This window comes from Syzygium oleosum, unplaced genomic scaffold, assembly GCF_021117445.2.
Source record: "Syzygium oleosum isolate NSW1041296 unplaced genomic scaffold, Sole_v2.1 Sole_v2.19, whole genome shotgun sequence".
NCBI lineage: Eukaryota > Viridiplantae > Streptophyta > Magnoliopsida > Myrtales > Myrtaceae > Syzygium > Syzygium oleosum.
In genome coordinates this window covers 2504746-2526279 of record NW_026607503.1, presented here as the reverse complement: position 1 = coordinate 2526279, position 21534 = coordinate 2504746, and the positions used below count along the sequence as shown (strand labels likewise).

The 21534-nt window shown below is 43.8% G+C and overlaps 3 protein-coding genes across 3 annotated transcripts; 2 read left to right on the top strand and 1 right to left on the bottom strand.

Annotated features, from left to right (window-relative positions):
* Positions 1–2182: 2182 nt before the first annotated feature.
* Positions 2183–4375, top strand: LOC115664179 (probable polyamine transporter At3g13620). Its single transcript, XM_030586119.2, has 2 exons — positions 2183–3275; positions 3390–4375. The coding sequence occupies exons 1-2, from the start codon at positions 2638–2640 to the stop codon at positions 4204–4206; spliced, it is 1455 nt and encodes a 484-aa protein (XP_030441979.2). The 5' UTR covers positions 2183–2637; the 3' UTR covers positions 4207–4375.
* Positions 4376–11646: 7271 nt separating this feature from the next.
* On the top strand, positions 11647–12931 carry LOC115664181 (F-box/kelch-repeat protein At2g44130-like). The gene has a single exon (XM_030586120.2). It carries the CDS (start codon positions 11713–11715, stop codon positions 12754–12756), a length of 1044 nt encoding a protein of 347 aa, XP_030441980.2. The 5' UTR covers positions 11647–11712; the 3' UTR covers positions 12757–12931.
* Positions 12932–13758: 827 nt separating this feature from the next.
* Positions 13759–21534, bottom strand: LOC115667035 (probable CoA ligase CCL12). The gene is made up of 14 exons (XM_056320001.1): positions 21169–21534; positions 20404–20533; positions 20026–20285; positions 19357–19558; positions 18175–18215; positions 17736–17864; positions 17458–17531; positions 17156–17376; positions 16209–16303; positions 15910–16126; positions 15068–15193; positions 14821–14919; positions 14386–14592; positions 13759–14142 (listed from the first exon to the last, which is right to left on the bottom strand). Exons 1-14 carry the CDS (start codon positions 21462–21464, stop codon positions 14029–14031), a joined length of 2211 nt encoding a protein of 736 aa, XP_056175976.1. The 5' UTR covers positions 21465–21534; the 3' UTR covers positions 13759–14028.

The window sequence follows — 21534 nt, the reverse complement described above, 5'->3', positions numbered from 1 at the left end:
CTGCGCTATCTTATTAACTCCGATTTGAAAACCCCATTTATCTTCTAACACGATAACACCCCTCTGCTTCATGTTTTCCATTAAGTTTATATCTTATCAACATTGATTTGAACACCTCAATTATCTCTAACGCGATAACGCCCATCTCGTCATGTTCCAATCAAATTCATTTGTTTTGAATATTTTATTATGATAACACTTCTCCCTTCATCCGAAGCATATAGGCCCGGTACATATGCCTCGTCGGACAATGTCGATCCTTATAAGACCCACGCAATCTGATGTATCGCGTGCGTTGTGCCCGACTGCACCGGATGCGGACAACGACTTCTCGCGTAATCAAAGTACCTTCTTCCAATAAGAGCATGCAATATCACACACACTACTGCTAGTACATTGATTTTGGCCGACGAGTCCTATTGGCTAACGTTACTTAAAGGGTCTTCGAGTTTTATATAGAAAGCATAAGGACCCATCTAATTCGTGAAAATGTTCTTTGCTTTTTTTTTTTTCAGTGAAGATGAAAATGAAATACTATTATGTAAAAGGTCACTGTTTATCCAAGTACATAAAATCTGATAGAAGAGATTTATTTTAGTCAAATCTTAGAAGAAAGAGTCCCCAAAAGAAAAGCACAAATATGTTATTGTATACGAAAATTTCAGTATGAACTTTTCTTCTTTTCTGTTTTGGGTTCATATGTTAAAAATCCAAAATCCTAACCCATGACACATTTATGACAAACTAATTTTTGTCTCACAAATATATTCAAACCGGTACCCCTAACCCAAATTTATAGTATGATACTATTTCGTCCAATATATCGCTAAAACGTGTACACATCACTATACGTGAAAGACGACTATGAGACCAATCTGATGTGGATAATGACACATTCGGTATAAAAAAAAGGGGTATATTTTAGGCTCGGGAATGCCGGTTTGAGATTTTCTGTGAAACAAAAATTAGTTTAAAGAACACTCGTGTCATGAAGTTACCGGGTTGAGGTTTTTGTGAGATGGAAAATTAATTTGTTGAAAATGTGTTAGGGGTATCAATTTGGGAGTGTTAATACCATTAAACCATTTTTTTATCTCCATTCATTTAGTTGAAGATGCTTAAGGAAGCTTCTCTTAAACATCGTTCAAACTCGCTTCCCCTAAAGCCTAAGCCCCTCAGATGAAGATGACGTCGAAGCTTTTATTGCATAGAGGACAACTCAAGGTTGTTTGCAAAGTTACTCAGAAAGTCGGGCTGTAAAGGAGAAAACGCTTACCCCGTGTAATCAATGCAAAAGTTTCCTATCCGGCGCGAATTGGATTCCACGTCATCGAAAGTCTTTTCTCGATTTTTAATAGGAGGAGATGGAATTCCGTAGCCGATTCCGAATAGAAAATATCATAGGTTGACAAGAAAATCAATAGCTTTACTTCAATCGAATTGTATATATACAAATCGTGTCAAAATTTAATCGACAACAAAGTTTGGAAATACAATCACTTTAACAGAACCGAACATACACAAACTATACCAGAATTTAATCGACGACAAAACTTGAGAACGCAAAGATGCAATGCCGGAATTTAATTGAGGACGCAGATTTAGAAACTACATGTAAGAAATACACTGGAATTTAATTGACGATGCAAGCTTTGAAACTAAAAGCACTGTGTAGGAAAGTAGAGATTATTGAAAATTTGCATGTTTGCTTGTTTGTGCGGGGGTCTCCAGTAGACAAATGCTCGTAGTTATAGTAATTGTGCCAAAGCCATCTCTGAGCGGTTCTTTTGCGGTTATAGCCATATTCCCTCATCTTCGAAAATCTTGTGCCCATGCTCTCACAATGCCATGATTTTGTCTTTGAGCAGTTGCCCCCTTAAAATCGTGTTTTGCTTACTCCACGACTTCCCGAACTCCGTCGCTTCATCCACCGGTGGTAACTCATACCAGTATCATGATGCCCTCTACGTATTCAACCTTCTATTGGTACCTCAATCGGTAATCAATTGCTCCTTTTAAATCGATATCATTGCCAACTATCGCTAACATAGATCGCCGTATACCGACGTCGTCGATGTATTTTAATATCGATAACAGCTCTCATGCCCGTCGACAATGGCTCATGTGTTTAATGATATAACCCGCACTCTGCTCACTTCCCCGTTCATATCGACGACCTGACCAAATTTTGGTGCAAACAATTCCTAAGGGTTCTTACCAAACGATTCCTAAGGGTTCCCGTAGGAGATTTCTTGCTTCAATGGAGTCGTGGGTTTGACTTTCTTACTCCGATTTGGATATGTTATGCTGAACAGCTTGCTTCGTGTGTGAGGTGCAGCGGAAGAGATGCCGGATGAGGGATAGATTCTTGTGGTTTTGATTATTCAAATTCGTCTTCTTCTGCTTTCGATTCGGTTTACACCATCGATCCATATGATACAATCTAATATCTTCTCGGTTTCTTGAAACGAAAGATCTTCTTCGCCACGTTCCAAATATTCAACTCACATCTGCGTTTCCCTTCCGCTGTCTTCGTCGTGGTCGAGGAGGAGGAGGATGCGGAAAGAAAGCAACCTCCTCCATCCCCACTTTCTCTAACTAGAAACCCATCTCCGTTTCTCTCTCTCTGAGCCCTCCATGGAGCCGGACATCCAGCAGCAGAACCCGAAACCTTCGCCGGAGAAGGCCCCTCATGATCCGGACGCCGCCGCGGGCCTCCCCGTCGTTGCCGGGCCGCCGGCGGCGGCCAGGGGGGGCACCGCGAAGAAGCTGACCCTCATCCCCCTCATCTTCCTCATCTACTTCGAGGTCGCGGGCGGCCCGTACGGCGAGGAGCCGGCGGTCAAGGCGGCCGGGCCGCTGCTGGCCCTCGTCGGGTTCCTGGTCTTCCCGTTCATCTGGAGCATCCCGGAGGCCCTCGTGACGGCCGAGCTCTCCACGGCGCTGCCGGGCAACGGGGGGTTCGTGCTGTGGGCCGAGCGGGCGTTCGGTCCCCTCTGCGGCTCCCTGATGGGGACGTGGAAGTTCCTGAGCGGCGTCATCAACGTGGCCTCCTTCCCGGTCCTCTGCATCGACTACATCGACAAGCTGTTCCCGGTCTTCGAATCCGGGTGGCCGCGGAAGGTCGCGATCCTGATATTTACATTGATGCTGTCCTTCCTGAATTACACCGGCCTGACGATCGTGGGCTACACCGCCGTTGTCTTGGGCATCGTTTCTCTGATGCCCTTCCTGGTCATGTCTTCGATCGCGATCCCGAAGATTCAGCCTCACAGGTGAGTTCATGTTATTTATAGTAACATACGATCGTTGTACTGAAATTGTAACTGAGTTTGGTCGCTTCTCAATGTCAGTGATGTAATGATGCATAAAATACTTTTTCGGCGCAGGTGGCTTAGCTTGCGGCAAAAGGGGGTGAAGAAAGATTGGAACTTGTACTTCAACACCCTCTTTTGGAACCTCAACTTTTGGGACAATGTCAGCACCATGGCGGGGGAAGTCGACAGGCCACAGAAGACCTTCCCTGTGGCCCTCCTTGTGGCCGTGATCTTCACCTGCGTGGCCTACCTGATCCCGCTCTTCGCCGTGACCGGCTCCGTCTTGGTAGACCAGAGCCAGTGGGAGACCGGGTTCATGGCCGACGCGGCAGAGATCATCGCCGGGAAGTGGCTCAAGATATGGCTTGAGATTGGGGCCGTACTGTCGACGATTGGGCTCTTTGAGGCCCAGCTCAGCAGCAGTGCGTTCCAGCTCCTGGGCATGGCGGATTTGGGGATCTTGCCGAGGGTCTTTGCGGTCCGGTCCAAATGGTTCGACACCCCCTGGTTGGGGATAGTGGTGTCCTCGGCCATCTCCCTCGGGTTCTCCTACATGAACTTCACCTCGATCATATCATCGGCCAACTTCCTGTACAGCCTGGGGATGCTGCTAGAGTTTGCCTCCTTCCTATGGCTGCGGAGGAAGATGCCGGCGCTGAAAAGGCCGTACCGGGTCCCGCTTAGCCTGCCGTGGCTGGCGGTGCTGAGCCTGGTGCCGTGCGGGTTTTTGGTGGTGATCATGGTGTATGCCACAAAGGTTGTGTACTTGGTTAGCGGGCTCATGACTGTGGGTGGGATTGGGTGGTTCTTCTTGATGAGGTTCTGCGAGTCCAGGAAGATACTCAAGTTCAGCAAGGGGGACATTGGTGAGGTCCATGAAGACGACTGATATAGTTGAGACATGCCATTTACAGTCATAGAAGAAATCTAGGCACATTGAAAAGATTTGTCTTATTTAGCTGTTTCTCTCCTTCTTCCTAGACATGTTTCGGACGGACCATGCTGTAAATTTGATGGATTTATCTGGAAGCAAATCAGGCTTTTGCCCTTTCAGGGAAGTGATTTTCGCGCTTTAACTGCAAAACAGAGCCACCATCACCAGTTCTTCTCTTTACTTTTTTCCAGGATCAGAGATTCGCTACCATCCAATCTGTTACCTTGGCCTTGCCTTGGGGGTTCGGAACCGGGTCCAGTTCGCGATTGTACCTTGCCAGTTCAAGGAGTCGGTTGCTTATCGCAATTTTGATTCACTATTGGTTCGGTTTTAGTGGCACGGTGTTGCTTGATATTCATTCTCAGTACGTGATGCGTTGAAAATATTATTCCAGTTCAAAGGATTTAATCTGAGCATCTTTCTGATACAAGGTTGAATAATAGTAAGTTTGTTCCGCCACTGGATGCAACAGTGCACTGTCTATAATGTAATTGAGCTCCAAAAGCCTGAATGAACGACTCAATTTGATTCTATTGTACTGAAAGGTGCCGCCCAAAACAACCTTAAAAGGAAAAACAGAATGAATTTGTAACATAACCACCTTGAACCGAACCGAACCAACCCGATTCAAACCACGTTTTCAGTTCAAGTCATAATCGGTTCGAGTCATGATTCGGGTCAAAACATGCGCACCTCTCAAATGGTTCGGTTCGTTTTGGGTGTCATGAAAACCCAATCCAAATAGAACCATTGACACTCCTTGACATCAAGCTCTCTCTCTCTCTCTCTCTCTCTCTCTCTCTCTCTTGGGACACTGGCGATTGGAGGTGGATCAACAACGGGTGACTGTAGCAACGGGGTGTTCATGGGCTAGGCCTTTGGTACGAATGAATGATAATTGGATGGACCGAAACAATTCGATCTGATCTAGGTCAGTTGAGGTTAGGGCTTGGAATTGCAAAATAAGAAGTTTTTTCGTTAATTCGTTTATACACTTAAAGACTCAAACATGCCATTTTCGAACAATTACCATGACATTACTTAAGATTCCACAGATTCCGATCAAACATACACAACTTTTACTGTACGTGACTTTTGATCTAACATCCAACGTTTCATCACGTTTATTATTGCCTTTTCCGAATATGGCCCCTCATCAGCCCCCGTCGATTCTCAACTTGGTGGTGCTCTGTTTTGCTTGATTAGGGTTTTTAGTCTGAAAGCAAGTTGATTCCCATATTTCTTTTTTAGTTTTATTTTTTGCTTTTTGAAGTACATTTTTTTCACTTTTTTTTTCTAATTAAAAGATAGAGGTGGCAAAATCCTATATTTTAAGTTGTATTCGTTAAAGTTTGGTGAAATATGAGTTGCATAAATTTAAAATATGGGTTAAAATGAGTCTAATAAAGCAAAGCCCAATTAATGATGGGTCTAATGGGTTTGCAAAGAACCCAATTCCAACCTATTTAATCAAAGAGCAATGCCCTTCTTGCTGCCCGACCTCTTCGACTTCCGGTTGCCCGCGGATCGAGCTGCTCTCCTTCCCCTCCTCTGGCTCTAGGGCTGCCACCGTTCCCAAAGTGGCAGATCTTGGTATTAAGCGACAGCTCCGTCACAATGACGCTTGAGCTCTTATGTGATTGTGGACCAATATGACCAAAGGCTGGTCCAAGTCCCTCAAAGTTAGGCCTGAAACCCGATGTTTGCGTCGAATCCATAGAGGCCGGGCCCAAGTCCCTTAAGGCCGGTCCCAAGACCTGTCTGCCCATGCCCATGCCCGTGCTTGGGTACCTAGCTTCCTTGCCCAAGCACTAGCGCCAGACCCTAGGTGCTTGAGGTGGGGCCTGGGTACTTAGCTTCAATGCCCAAGTCCATCGTGACCAAGCCTGGTTCCTTGGTAGCCGAGCCCAAGTCCACAATGGCCGAGCATAGGTCCCTCAAGGATGGGCTCAAGAGTTGATGCCTGTGTCAAGTCCACAAAGGCTAGGCCTAGGTGCCTCATGGCTCAGCCGAGGATCACAGTGCCCATACCTAGGTCCCTAAATCTTTGGGCGCCCGTCCCAGGTCTATTGAGGTAGGCCTAGGTCAATCGAGGTTGGACCCAATTCCTCGATGGCCAAGTCCACGGAGGTCGAAACTAGGTCTCTCAAGGCTAGGCTCGGGGCCCTAGTGCCCATGCCTAGGTCCTTGGCAGCCATGCTTAGGTACTCGATTGCCTCACCCAACTAAGTGGCGCTCGACTCGGGTCCATCAAGGCTAGGCCCAGGTCCCTTGAGGTTGGGCGGGGACCCCGATGCCCGTGCCCAAGTCCCTTGAGGTTGATTTTGAAGACTCTTTTTAAAAAAAAAATTTGGCCACATAAAATATCAAACCACGATCTTTAACATGAACAAGCAGCAACATGACCACTTGACTACCATAAGTTGTAATGAAATGGTGCAACTTTCATATTTTAAAATAAAGATTCCAATAAAATGGGCCTGGGCACCAACTGGTTCCTGGTTCTAAAGTCTTTTTTATTTTTGTCCGTTAGCACGGCGCTCACCCATGTCTCCAATTTGCTCATGTGCCACGCAAAATCCTAGCCCACGACTTGACATGAGCACCTAAGCTCCATCATCGATTCGGCGAGCCGGTTCATAGAATGGCCAAATTCTTCATAAGCAACAATTTAAGGAGAAAAATTGCTCAGAATTGAAGCTCGGTTCGGATTTGGGTCGCTAAAATTGTTTTGCATAAAAACCGGTCAATTTGGGCCGAACTACTTTCAACCCGACCCAATCCACTCGTTTGACGAGCCTAATTAAAGCTTCTCCAAACGGTTTGGGCTTCATTTAGGCTCTTTCTCATGTACCTGTACCTCTGTGTATTCGTTCGATTCCGAATATAATATGTATTTGTCGAGCAAAAAAAAGAAAAAGAAAGAAGGAAATTCCTCGCGTGTAACTTGGTCGAGTCCGAAACGTTTTCCTCAAGTCATGTGCCGAATTTGAAGACGACTCGACCAAATGATACAACTCCCCACGACTAGAATTTACTCAACTTGGCATTAGCCAACTTGCACTTGTGTACCGAATAATATAATGATTTCAATCAGCAGGTTAATACCATTTCTACCATTAGGAGCTTGGGAAAGTCGCGCGTGCGCGAAGTTTCGTCACATGTCCTCCTCCACAAGGATTCTCAGACGCATCCCTTATTCTTAAAAACGTCTTCTTGCCAATAGGGAAACGAATAGAAAAAGATAAAATTAAATAAATTTGAAAAGGGAGATGGCGTCACCCGTGAAGGGTTCCACCCCCGATTTCAGGATGATAAAGGCACACAAACATCGTCATCTTTGATCGTGCGAATGCGTGTGAGAAGTTCTTGTACTCAAAGCAAATCGAGAAGACACTTTCGAAGAGCACCCGTTTTGAGCCGAAGAAGTGGGGATGAGGATACGAAATCACGAGGGAGTTTGAGAATGAAAAACCAAAAGAGAGACGATTCTCTCGGGGAACATGTGTCGGAAGCGGGCGTGCAAGAGAATCCCAAGGGAGTTTGAGATTGAAAATCAAGAGAGATCATTCTCTCGTGAAACATCTGTCGGGAACGCGAAGCAAATTAATCCTAATACGTTCGTCCAGGGATTGCTACCTTAATGTTTGTTAAATTATAAGTGAATTAAGGGGACGAAATTTTTTATGTTCAAGGAACGCTTCATTGATTTCGAATCTCACTCGGGAGTTGCCACCGTGAGCCGGCACGAGCACGAGCACGAGCACGGTTGGGCCGAGCCCTTTTTTGAATTAACTATAAAAATCTATCTTTTTTGAATAAAAATCCAAAATATAGTAATGATAAGTTCTGACCAAAAAAAAAACAAAATAGTAATGATAAGTTGAGTTTATATACTGCGATAATCAATAAAAAAATGGAAATAGAATAATATTTTAGGTTAACTAAGACAGTAAATGATACGTTAAAAATACAATATACTAATAATATTTGAAATTTGATATTCCGTAACTATACTTCGTCGGCGGGCCGTGCCCATGCATGTCGGGCCACGCCATGCCGGGGGCTGGCCCGGCGGCCGCACCCGGTGTCGCTCTCAATGTGAACGAATTGTGATAAGGACTCTACAAAGTCCACATGTTTATGAAATTACTTGGCACATCACACGGTGGACTTGTCGGATCAAATAAGATCGATTTGGATTTTGTAGTGTGACGTGAACGTTTATCTCACGTGAAAATTTCCTTATCTAAGCAATAGGGGGCGCTTTATGGGGAAATGCTTGCCTAGTGACGACGACCTTACAATTAAATTATCTATTTTTCAAGTACTTTATCTTTTTGTCAAATCTGAACACTTTTGCCCATCTCTTATCCTTTTTATCCCTAGACGCAATTCCGTGGACTTTTCATACCGCAATTTATGGAAGAGAAGTTTTAAAAATATTCCTAATAAATAAGAACCCTTCTTCTCATGAAATTTTAAACACCTTCCCACGGAAAAAAATGGGTAAGAATGAAAAGTAAAGCGCGAATGATAACTATTCTGTTTAAAAAATTGATTTTTTTAATTTTTATTTCATGGACGAGTTTCCGAGCAAAAATATGCGTTTGATAACGATACAAAATTTATGTTTTCGAAACAGAAATTCGTTTGATAACAACACAAAATTTCTTCCTCCTAGGTGATCAGCGGGCGGCAGAGGACGGCAAACGGCGGTAGGAGGCGAACGGCGGAGGACAACAGGTGGCAGCAGGGGGTGGACGGCGGCGAAGGACGGTAGACGACAGCGGACGGCTGGAGGCGATCGGTAGGCGGCAGCGAACGGCGTAGGACGGTGGTGGGAGGTGAACGGCGAGCGGCGGGTAGGCGTCCAGCTAGTAGCAAGGATGAGCGATAAGAAGAGTTTTTATCTCTCATTTCTTTTCTAGAAATAGAAAAGTAAAAAAAAATTAGTTCTCATTTATGTTCCAAACATATTTCTAAAATCAAAATTTGTTCCAGAAATTGAAAAATAAAATTGCGTTACGAAACGGATTTCTATTCCAAACTTTTTCCCATGAACCAAAAAAAAATAAAGAAACGGAATGTTTATCACGGACGCCCTAAGAGGCCAAAAACTATAAGATAAGAGAGAGTAGAGTTGCTGGGTCGAATTTTGACTTACTATTTTTCATAAACCACTCTGAATTAATGGCAACTTTTGGTGTGCCTTAGTCATTCACATACGCAGTACCTTTGTCTTTCGAGCCAGTGACCTTAATCTCACTTACAACCTGGGCATATCTGTGCACAGTTCGTCACTCCTCGGAAAAAGACTTTGAGGTTTCCGTCAAGTGTGTGCGAGAATAAAAAGTAAAATATAAAAATTCTAATTACCACCTATCTGAATGGTTACATTTGATAAAATTAATTCGGGCATGTGGATTATCCAGCTTCTTGAGATAGTAAAGTATATGAAGAAGAAAATCAAGCGAGAGGGAATATAAATAAGGGTTGATACCATTGCAAAACCCCAAACTAGGACACCTATGATAAATTTACCTCAAACTAATTTTTTGACTACCAAAAACTTCAAACTGGTAGATCTGTGACAAATTTACTCTAAACTAATTTTTTTATCACTAAAAACCCCAAATCGGTATACCTGTGACGAATTTATCATCCGTTAAATTGGATTAATGCTACGAAAAAACGTAAATTGATAAATATGTGAGAAAAAAATGGTAAAATCCTAAACTGGTACACTCATTAATTGTTACGTGTCATCTAACTCAGCAATTTAACGATAAAATTTAACAGAAACTAACGGAAGGGTAAATTTGTCACAAATGTATTAGTTTGGGGTTTTTGATGGTTAAAAAATTAGTTTGTGGTAAATTTGTTACAGGTGTACCAGTTTAGGGTTTTTTGTGGTATTGATCCTATAAATAATGATATAATGTCCAAATTAAGGTGGTTTAATGGTCATGGATCTATCCTTAGCTCAAATATACACCTATGTAGAGCAGGGTTTGGATTGTCTAAACTATCATAGAATAGGTTGAAGTTGGTACAGAAAACGAAGCCCAAAAACATACGCACAATCAATTTCGACTCCTCTTTAATCAAGGACTGCGATTCTCTTTCATTAACAACCTAGATTTAGCCAAAAAAATGTACATACTCCTAGGCTCCGTTCGTTTCACGAAAAATAACTTTCGAAAAAATATTTTTCGGGTTTTCTAGTGTTCGTTTTACAGAAAATAAACTAATGATGGAAAACATTTTCCCTCAATGGACAAAACACTTTCAAAAGTATGGAAAATATTTTCCTCATTTCCCCTCATTCTTTCACCATTCATTTTAATTATTTTAATTTTATTTTTTTAAAAATTCTAATTCTAATTATTTTTTAATTATCATTTTTATCTTTCTTTTATCTTTTATTTTTTTGGACCTTCTTCTCCGGCCGATCGTCGGCCTCAGGCGAGGCCTCGCTCGCCCAAGGCCGGCGAGCTCGAGCAAGGCCTCGATCAACGCCGGCGAGGCGAGGCTAGGCCACGCCAAAGCTCGCTGGCCTCGGGTGAGCGAGGTTGGACAGGTGGGGCTCGGCCTCGTTCGAGGTCGCCGGCCTTGGGCGAGCAAGGCCGAGCCTAGCCTGTGGCCGGTCGCCGGCCGTCGCGGTGGCCAGCGATTTGTAGAAAAAGAAGAAAAGAAAAAAAAAACAAAAGAAAAAAAATATAAATATTTAAAAATTAAAAAATTATTTAAAAAGGTGCAAGGACGAAAATCAAATAAGATTTTCCATACCGAAAGAAGGAAAATATTTTCCGGGTCTTTTTCATGTTTCAGTCGAACATCGGAAAATATGGTCATTTTCCTAGAAAATGACTTCTTGAAAAATATTTTTCAGAAACGTCATATTTTCTGCGAAACGAACGGAGTTCGTACCGTTACGCTGCACTCCTCTATAACCCATTTGCTTTTTTGATCCTAGGCGAATTGAGTGGGCTGTTTGCCCACTGATCGCTTTAACTTTCAACCACTCTCGAGTCCCTAAGGTCCACTAGAGCTCACGTGCTTCTCATAACCTCGAAGTTAAGTAGGAGGAAACTACAAACTACGAAAATTTGTGGGCATATATTTAAATATACAAAAACTTTGCAATAGTAGAAAACTAAGAAATAAGTACAACAAATATTGATTTGTGTTTTCAGGCGGGCACGCCTCAGTGTAGTCCCCTTGTTAGGTCAGTATCTTTTTCTTATGCCCGAATCTGGCAATAACCCAACTTGTTTTCACGCCTCGTGCTCGAGGTGTGGCCATTTAGGCACATTTTAAGGTTCGACTTGAGTGTCTCTCTCTATATATATATATATATGTACAAAGCACCTCCATGACGAGGCTCAGATTCCTAAGACGCACTCTATCATCTGCCCACAAACACTCCAATTTCCAAAGCGAACACCTCTTCGCAAAATGGAAGCCTGTCATTTCTCTGAGTTGATCCCGGGTTTTCCGGACGAACTCAGCCTCGAATGCCTCTCGCGGCTGCCGCACACCTCCCAGCGAGGCGCTTCCGCCGTCTGCCGCCGGTGGCGCCACCTCCTCCGGAGCCGAGATTTCTACCATCTCCGGCGGAAGCTCGGGCACACCCGCAAGCTCGCCTGCCTGGTCCAGGCCCTCCCGAGTCAGCTCCCGCCGGGCGGGCGCAAGCCGGTCGGACCGCCCGCCTACGCCATCACCGTCTTCGACCCGGAGGCCGGGACCTGGGACCTGCTCGACCCGGTTCCGGACTACCCGGACGGGCTGCCGCTGTTCTGCCGCCTCGCGAGCTGCGACGGCGAGCTGGTGGCCCTCGGAGGGTGGCACCCGGCGAGGTACGAGCCGGTGGCCGACGTCTTCGTGTACGACTTCGCGGCGCGGCGGTGGCGGCGGGGCGCGTCGATGCCCCGGACGACGTCGTTCTTCGCCGTCGGCGCGCACGGCGGGCGCGTGTACGTGGCCGGGGGCCACGACGAGGGCAAGAACGCCCTGCGGTCCGCGTGGGCGTACGACGTGGGGAGGGACGAGTGGGCGGAGCTGGCCCCGATGAGCCGCGGCCGGGACGAGTGCGAGGGGATGGTGGCGGCGGGGGGGCGGTGCTTCTGGGTGGTCAGCGGGTACGGGACGGAGGACCAGGGCGGGTTCGATGGGAGCGCGGAGGTGTACGAGTTCGGGACGGGGGAGTGGCGGCGGGCGGAGGGTGTGTGGGAGCCGGGGCGGTGCCCGAGCTCGTGCGCCGCGGTGGGGGGCGACGGGAGGGCGTTCAATTGGGCCGACTCGGACGCGGCGGTCCGGGCCGGGACGTGCCGGGTCGACCTCGGCGGCGGAGGAGGGCGGACCCTGGTCGTGGGGTCGGAGTACGAGGGGGCGCCGCAGGGGTTCTACGTGGCGCAGGGGCAGAACGGTAAATTGGAGAAGATCGACGTGCCCGAGAAGTTCTCCGGGTTCGCCCGAACCGGGTGCTGCGTCGAAGTTTAGGGCGTGCAATTTTGGTCACGGTCCAAATCGGGAGATTTTCCTTTCTTTTCTGTTTACTGGTTTTTTGATCTTGACAAACGTTTGGACATGGATGGCTTATGTGCGGTTGTGAACAGGATTGTCTCTAGCCAGGAAACGCCTGTAAGTAATAGTCAAATTGTTTCCTCAGTTCCTTCTTGATGATGATGATGATGATGCTGGTGGTAATGGTATTGTATGCAAGTTCTGAGTAATGTGCATGTATGGATGTTTGAAACCTCCCTTTCTTTCTTGACAAGACCGTGTTTGGCAATCTTGAAGAATCTTTTTGAATTTGTCTCCGGTGAAAAAAGGGTCCCCGATCGGCCGGACCCGGCACGTGGGGCGGCACGGCCCGGTGGCTCCCCCTGTCACTGCTCACCGGCATCGTCTCGTAACCTCCTATCCAATCGCTTTCTCCTGCGCTCCCGCTCCAATAATGGCGCAATCAAAAACTTCGAATAGAACACGCAAACCGACCATTGCTTTCCGCATTGCAACGAAGACAAATGCGACACCGATGGTGGTCCCCTCCCCCCAAAAGCGGTTTCATGCACGTCCTCGTCATTTGGTCCATCTTCTTCCGCATTGTCTTTTCCGTCGGCGAAGAGGACCGGGACAAAGCATGGTCACATCGAGCAATGAAGGGAACGGTTGGACATATGCATGCATTGATAATTGAATTTCGAACGATCTAAAATCGGGTTGTCGGCGGTCCAGATCGCGACGGCATGGTGGGTCAGTCACGGTGCGTCGTGTATCGAAAAGTTTCTCTCTCTATCTTTCCTTTTGTCTTCGATCTTATAGGAACACGTGGATAATATCTTTATGGGAATTGAATTCGATTGTAAGTCGTCGGTTCATATATCTTGCCTCATTCACATGTAATGTATAATTAAAGTTTAGGAAATCGAAATATTTCGTATTGAGTACGCTTAATAAGTATCCCGGGCCCTCATTAACAAATCCCGTGTGAGGAAAGACTTCACAGCGAATGAACTTCAACTCGATTCCCAGCACAGCAATAGCTTTGTATTTTCAGTTTGAACAATATGATGTGTTATTGTAATTGAAAAGACAAGTGTACTGAATTCCAATCAGATGGTGCTGCTTATTCCGACTTATGAACCTCATAAATCTTCCGTCGACCCGATTTATATCTCACAAGCAGATATTGATAGTTGGAGTTCAGAATCAGAAACCTGCACATCGACAATCACGGCGAGAACATAGGACAACACTCCCCATTCGCCTCTACAACTTGCTCTGCACGAAGAGCTGTTGTCGCATCTGATCCCTCAACACTCTCCTCAGTAGCTTGTTAGAAGCCGTTCGAGGGAACTCGGCAACAATCTTGACATAGCTTACCTGTATCAATTGAGACATTCCAGTTAGTGATCCTCGTGTATGTTAAAGATGAAACGAATGTGTTGGACGAAAGATAAAAGACGATCTTTCGCTGCTTAAATTCTTCTTCTTCATATTAGATGTTTAACAATAACGTTGTGACCATTCAATGAGTTTGATCTTAATTTACTTCACAAAAAAAAAAAAGCATGAGCAGCTTCAAAATGTACTGATGCATCAGCATTAACATCTCAAGGATCAAACCTTAAACAAAGGGTTGAGGTTTCCCTGGATGGCCTTCGAGAATTTCATCTTCAGATTGTTCGGTTCGGCCTCATACCCCTTCTTGAGCACCACGAGAACAACCAACTGTTCTGGACCGCTAGTGGGCGGTGCTACACTTATCGCAGCGGTCTCTAGTATAGATTCATCTGCTCTATCACAGACGCGCTCAATCTCAACAGAACTAGTCTGCAATATTAAATGGTCCACCATTAGAAGAGGAAAACAAATTTGTAAATTCATAGAACAGCGAGGGTTTTAGGTGGAAGTTGCAAGCTTGACAAAGTAATCCATTTTGAGCTCGTAGCTAATTTTCCTTTAACCACTATGTCATATATATCACCGGCATCATGACAAAGATGTTTTTAAGTACTTTTCAGACATTTACATAAAGACTGAAATTTAAAAGCGTCATACCTTAATGCCACCAAGATTCATCGTGTCATCGGCCCTCCCTTGCACGACATAGTACCCTCCAACAGTTCTCTTAATGATGTCTCCATGTCTCCTCAGTTGCTGCAAGTTTGCATGAACTATTTATGCCGTATTTCTTCTATTGATCTACTAAATTTACTAAGCATAAATCTCCAGTAGCGACAAAACACCCGTATTTAGAGAGGATAAATGGCATAAATAAGCCGTGACTATTCGATAAATGGCGTACCACCCCTTTGTATGTTGGCATTCCCTTGAAGTAAACTTCCTCGTGATCCGCATTGAGCAGCCTATCAGTTGCGCCCATATAAACAGGGAACAATCCCACTTCGCCAGCACAAGGTAGATCATCTGGCTGTAGACAGTGAGACAGGAAATTAATTTTGTACCATAAAGGGGATTAAACGGTTCATAAAATATGTACTCCTAAAAATATAAATTCGAAGCAGTTTCCTGCCCTGTGAAACCTGCAATTAAGACTACTCGGTGAAGGACCTACTTGACACACTGATGATAAATTTTTAAAACAAAAGGCAGAGAATGTTTGAGCAAGATCAGGAGAGGCTACTAAGTCAACAGCATAAACCATTTGCTTACACTTTGAACTACTGCAAGGCCAATGCCACTCTGACTCTGGTGAGTGGATACGTCGCACTACATGAAACATGTTACATCTACTTTGTAAACCGACAACTTTTCAAGCCAGGAAACTAGAATCTGGAAGAATACCCATATTTGACATACAACGGTAGAATGTCTAAGAGAACCGTGGGAAATTGCACTTAAGAGTGATCTCATTTGGCTTAAATTTTGCATTTCCAAGTTATTAGGTTTCTCAGTTGATTTATACGCCGAGTCCTGTACTACATATCTAAATTATAGACAAGTCAGTCACCTGTGATTTGTGAAGTACTCTCACGTCCAATGCCCCGAGAAATATGTTCAAGGACTACCAGGAAGGGCTAAATGAGATCAAGGTCTTAGACTAAATTCAATTAGCTTCTTTTAAACTAAACACGGTTGGTGTACGTCCCTATAACAAAGAACCTCTTTCATTTGAGAAACTCTTACATGAGGAACTCCATGGTCATCCAGGATGACAAAGCCGGTCGTCATGGAAGCATTGCTAAATGCACCAAAAGCTTGAGGCTGCAGATGATTTCCTTGAACGTAAGCTGACGAGAGTTCCGAGCCACCACAACACTCGATAATGGGGCTATAGAAGGATTTTGAAGAAAGCCAGAGGTCATCATCGACATTGGATGTTTCCCCTGTGGAGCCAAATGACCTGAACCACTACCTGATCTCGTTACTTCTTTACAAAACATTATCAATGATCATGTGACCAATTCAATTAAAAAAAAAAATACCTGATCTTTGTCCAGTCAAGTCCTTCCATACACTGTGTACTCTTCCACGTTTTTACTAAACTTGGTACAGTGCCCAAAATGGTCACTCCGGCATCCTGAAACAAATGCAGAAACAGGAGAGAAAGTCCAGTTACTATCTTTACAAGTGACACCTGTAGCGCCCAACAAGAAGTTTTAATCTCAAGCAGCTAATATTGCCTATAAAAACGAAAAAGTATTCCCGCGCATTGTGTGGATTGTCACACAAAAATATAGTTTAAATTGGAGCATGAAATACTTTAGCTTCAATACAACTTATTATTACAACATATCATCAGTTATAAGAGGTATACATACAACTAAGTTATCAGAGTGCAAAGAAACTGATCAATGTAAAAATACATCCACAAGCATAATGTAAAAAATTTTATATTGTGGATATTATACTATCTCTAAAATGTATATAAATGATAAAAGCTTTTGTCTACCAACTACTATTGAAAAAACTCGAAATTATGTTATTATGCTAAGATAAAAAATATTCTTAAAATACAGCGAGTTATAATTAAATAGCAAAATAATGAAGAGAGAGGAGAAAGATGAGGGGGCACACCTGCCATTACTTTATCAAGACCACAGTTACGAGCAATGCAAGTATATGTTATTTTACTTTTGTGGAGAAAGCACCAAAACCATGCAATGAGAGTCCAATTCTAGCGATCTACAATCTTAAATGGCACACTTGGAGGCAATCCTTAGAGAAAACTTTGTTATAATATATTAATATAGATGTCCAAGCAAGTAATCAGATAATTTTACTGTTTCACGCTTTCCCACTAAGTACAGAATCAACAATTAATCTAGTTTGCAACAATTTAGTATGGCCTTGTATGTGTTTCCTCATGAGAACAAAGAAAAAGAGATAATCTATGCAAAATAAAAGTAAATGCATGGACTGCAGGTGTCACCTGAACAAATTTTCCAAAATCACGTCCGAGTGGAGATCCGTGGTAAAGAGCAAGGGTTGCACTGGCTAGAAAGCAAGAGTAGAGTAAAATCGGTCCCATGACCCACCCTAAGTTTGTAGGCCAGCAGAACACATCTCCAGTTCGAGCATCTATATGAGCCCATGAATCAGCGGCGCATCGGATAGGTGAAAGTTGAGTCCAGGGTATCGCTTTTGGTTCTCCTAATTATTCACGGGAAGGAATTACATCATTTAATTCTTGCAGTCAGGTATAAACAAGGCACTATCCTCAACTTACACTACCTGTAGTTCCGGAAGAAAAGAGAATATTTGTCACAGACTCGGCGCTTTGGTAAAAGACTGGGTAGCAATGCCTTCTGCAGAAAGTTAGGAACGGGAATCACACTTCTGTGCACATCACATCTTGTTGCTGGACGATCACAAGTTCATGGCCACTTAAAAGATTTTTGAACTAATGACAATGTTTTTTAAAAACTTCAAGGATAGCTAACAATAGGCTTTCCTATTGCGCTCGATATTCTTTTCGTGGAAATATTAGGAAATATAGATGTTAGTGATACCTTGGAATATGATCCACTTTACTAAGAAAAGCTTTCCAGGACATGTCTTGCTCTCTCAACTTGACGCCCACGCCATCTCCAACCACAGGGAGCACAATTATTTTCGCTGCATTAGCTTCTACAACTCGACTGCAAGGGATGGAGAAGAATACCCGCTATTAGTTTGGGTCACAGAATATTCACCTTCCAGTCCTCTCCCTAGGGGACTTGAACAGTAAATAAATTGAGTAAATGTCACAAGATAAACAATTAATATCAGGGTAAAGCCAAATATGACAAGCGAGATAATATGGCAACTAGAACTCTTAAGGAAAAGGTGGAATGAGACTGTCAGACATGTGTGATCCGTTTCTTCTCCATTTTCATCTTCTTTAATGAATGAGTTCCTTATTAAAAAAAAAAAGTCACTACAAAAGAAGAAATGAAGTGACCGACTTACCTATACAATGGAAACTTCCGGCCTCCTCTTTGTATAAAATCCTGAAACAGATGAAGGATGATTTATGGTTTATGTAGTAATGTGATTAACTCATAGAAGAAGTATGAAATTCGTGTGAGCTGAAAATTTTTAATTTTGTAAATTAATCTGTTAAATTAAATTGGCAAGCAAGACGTATATAAATTGTTGATTAGCCGTACTCCAAGCTTAGGTAACAAGCCTACGTTGACCTTATCGCTTGCTCTATCCACTTGCACCCAAAAATAAGAAAGACACGACAACAATGTAATGCCTTTTTCGCGAGACATTTAAACGTGTAGAAAAGTGATTGGCATTTAAAATTCATGCATATAAAAGAAAGTCTTTCATTTAGCGTTTATGTTTTTTTTTGGGTCAAAATGTAGCATTTATGTTACGTGTCACGTTATTGTGGTATCAATTACAATATAACAATCCATTGTTGGTCCAATGAAGATGAAGGAAAGAAAAAAGAAAAGGAAAGGAAAAAGAAAAGAAAAGAAAAACTAAAAATTCGAAAAATAAAAAAATAATATTAAAAAATTAGTTCGGGTAAAATTGTGCAAAGCGTATAGCCGGTTTTAGTGGTCAAAAAATAGTTGGTAAAATTGTCACAAGTACTATCCTTGGGGTTTTTAGTGGTCAAAAATAGTTCGGGGTAAAATTGTCACGTATATACCAGCTGGGGTTTTTTATGGTCAAAAAATAGTTTGGGGTAAATCTATCACAAATGTATACAGGTTTTTTCGTGGTATTAACCCAAAATTTTATCTAAACAATGCTTAAACAATATAGAAAAATTTGAACCAGCAACCACTCTAAAAAATAAAATTTAATTTAGGTGATATATCGCCTAGTGAAAGCAAGCTTCTTTTTTACCCCCAAAGAAAAAGCAAGCTTTTAGCATAAAGACTAATAAAGCAATAGGGTCACGTACATATACCAACGGAATATTTAAAGAGATTGCCACGGTTAAGTCATGCATTTCAACTGTAATGAAATATCCTATATAAATATCAATAGGTGTAACTTCGTCATAAGCTATAACTACTTCCCTCTGCTTCAGCTCTTGTTAACGATAACAAGTCAAAACTCAGAAGTTTTAAGCAAAGTTCCATGGCGCATTTACGGATAACTTGATAACTCACAAAAATGAGAGATCACCTGAGTAAAGATTCCTTTTGCCTTTGAAATGTGCAAACGGCTTGCAATTTCCTTGGGTGCAAAACTGTCAGCTATCGATACAACAACAAATCCTCCGAGTACTATCGCCAAATATATGATAACAGCATGGACTGTCATTGGCATGTCGATTGCAATGGCGTCTCCCTTTGAGAATGTCGCATCCAGAGCATTCGCCACCAACCTGCTTGCATTTCTATTTCTGTTAGGAACATCGAAGTGAAAATGGACCAGCAAGATTTACTAGTTTTTACACAGCAATAGTTCAAACATGGCCAATGGTGCAAGGATAGTGAAGGCGATCTACTTAATTGGAAAAGGCTTCGAACCTATTGATGTGGTTACTGTGGTCATCGTTGTCAAGCATGATGCTAAAAAAAAATAGGAAAATGATTTGAAAAGTAAAGTGAAAACTGGTTAACTTGCCACCGATCCCTTACATCACAGAGGCTGCGTGAGCACTCACATAAGTTTGGATGTTCAGGTAGAAGTACGATATGCTTCAACAATTAGCAATTTCGGGCTGGCATTGATATCAAAACCATGACCTAATTTCATTGTCTGAGAACTTCAGTAAAAGGTAAGCATAGCTTTTGCAATCATCGACCTCTAACAGGAGCAAAATGCACTAGCATCAGAGGAAGAGCATACATTACTTGTTCACGAAGCTCTTTTAGTGTCATATGGTTAACACTCATATGATCAAAGCCTTCATCTCTCCATACTAACGCTATACTGTCATCCCCTTTCCTCAGTTGCCGTGAGGGTGATAAACAGCATTCGGCTATGTTAAATACCGCACCTGGAAGCCACGTACCACGGGGCTTTGATTTGTCACTTGTGTCAAGAATGCACCTCGGGGGATGTCGAAATGAAATTGAGAGTTCATTAAGAATTATCGACCAGTAGACCTGGAATCAGGCAAAAAAATCCAATTAACTATGAGTGTAGAAAGTAGCTAGGCACTATGGCAATATCTAGGGGAGAACAAATTAAGTGGGCTCTTTCCAGTACATGAAACCTACTTACCTCCGGATGCTCCACAGAGAATTTCTGAAAAAGGCTAAAGCTCGTTATGGGATCCTTGTATGATGACCCCAGAAGCTTTGCGCCATGCAATTCCATAATTCGTCCCAAGTTTGTTTGTTTTGACTGGGATCTGTCAAGAAAGGAATACTGCATCGGTTTAGAGTTGAATGCAAAAATACTACTATTCTGAGAGCAGCACATGAAAGCTTTGCGGCAAATATTCACCAGAACCTCAGCCAATCATACATATCACCACTAAGTCAGCAAATGGCACAACTAAGTCATCTGGAAGGATTTGAACAAACAATGGGATCAATCTTAATGCAGAACTAGCACATTCACTTATGTCCCTTAGATAGAAATGCAATGAAATTAGGCCATTCGCATCATCGACGCCCGATACATGCGAAATACCAGCTGTTGCCTTTTTCATCATAGTTTAGGCAATTCACAAATGCGGACCAGATCAAAGACCCGCTCCATGGAAACTCAGTGTCCCTTTTCCTTCATAGACATTCTCCGCGTTACCTCTTTAGAGTGTGTCCAGGCTCATTCTACTTCTGTCAACCAACTAGCCGCCATTTCAACAAAAAAGCGCCAAGCACCACCAAAAGCACATTTTCAGACACTCCCTCTCAACATCGACCCTACCTCGTCCATGCTAAGAACCCGACAAGGACAAAAACAAGAAGAATCCCCAAAACGGACGACAGAAGGACAAAAACAGAGAACGGTGCAAAGAAGTACAAAGAGAAGGCTCATTACAGAGAAGGGAACCAGTAGGGAGGAGGGCCCCGAGCGGGGGCGTCCCACTCGGAGTACACCGAGTAGTACACCAGCTGATGCACCCTGTGCGGGTGCGACGGCTTCAGCGCCCCGGCGCCCGCCAGCTCCCTCCACACCTCCCTCGGGTCGAGCCCCGGCGCCGGCGCCCAGGGCCGCCGGGCCCGGGCCAGCGACTCCCGGAGCGCCCGGTGGAGCTCGGCGGCGGCTTCCCTGGACAGACCCGCCTCCACCAGATCATCCACGGCCACCTCGCCGATGCTCTTGGCCTTGCCCATCTCCCTCTCACCCTCTCTGCAACAGGTACCGGTCACTTGTACACACTTCGTCAGGAAGGCGCCGTTGGAG

What these genes read in the sequence shown, in the direction of transcription:
- LOC115664179 (XM_030586119.2), top strand. Translation starts at nt 2,638, where the DNA reads ATGGAGCCGGACATCCAGCAGCAGAACCCGAAACCTTCGCCGGAGAAG. An exon ending in CCGAAGATTCAGCCTCACAG is followed by an intron (nt 3,276 to 3,389) that starts GTGAGTTCATGT and finishes TTTTCGGCGCAG; the next exon opens with GTGGCTTAGCTTGCGGCAAA.
- LOC115667035 (XM_056320001.1), bottom strand. Translation starts at nt 21,464, where the DNA reads ATGGGCAAGGCCAAGAGCATCGGCGAGGTGGCCGTGGATGATCTGGTG. An exon ending in TGCCAACATACAAAGGGGTG is followed by an intron (nt 14,920 to 15,067) that starts GTACGCCATTTA and finishes GCAAACTTGCAG; the next exon opens with CAACTGAGGAGACATGGAGA. An exon ending in ACCTCAACCCTTTGTTTAAG is followed by an intron (nt 14,143 to 14,385) that starts GTTTGATCCTTG and finishes CAATTGATACAG; the next exon opens with GTAAGCTATGTCAAGATTGT.
- LOC115664181 (XM_030586120.2), top strand. Translation starts at nt 11,713, where the DNA reads ATGGAAGCCTGTCATTTCTCTGAGTTGATCCCGGGTTTTCCGGACGAA.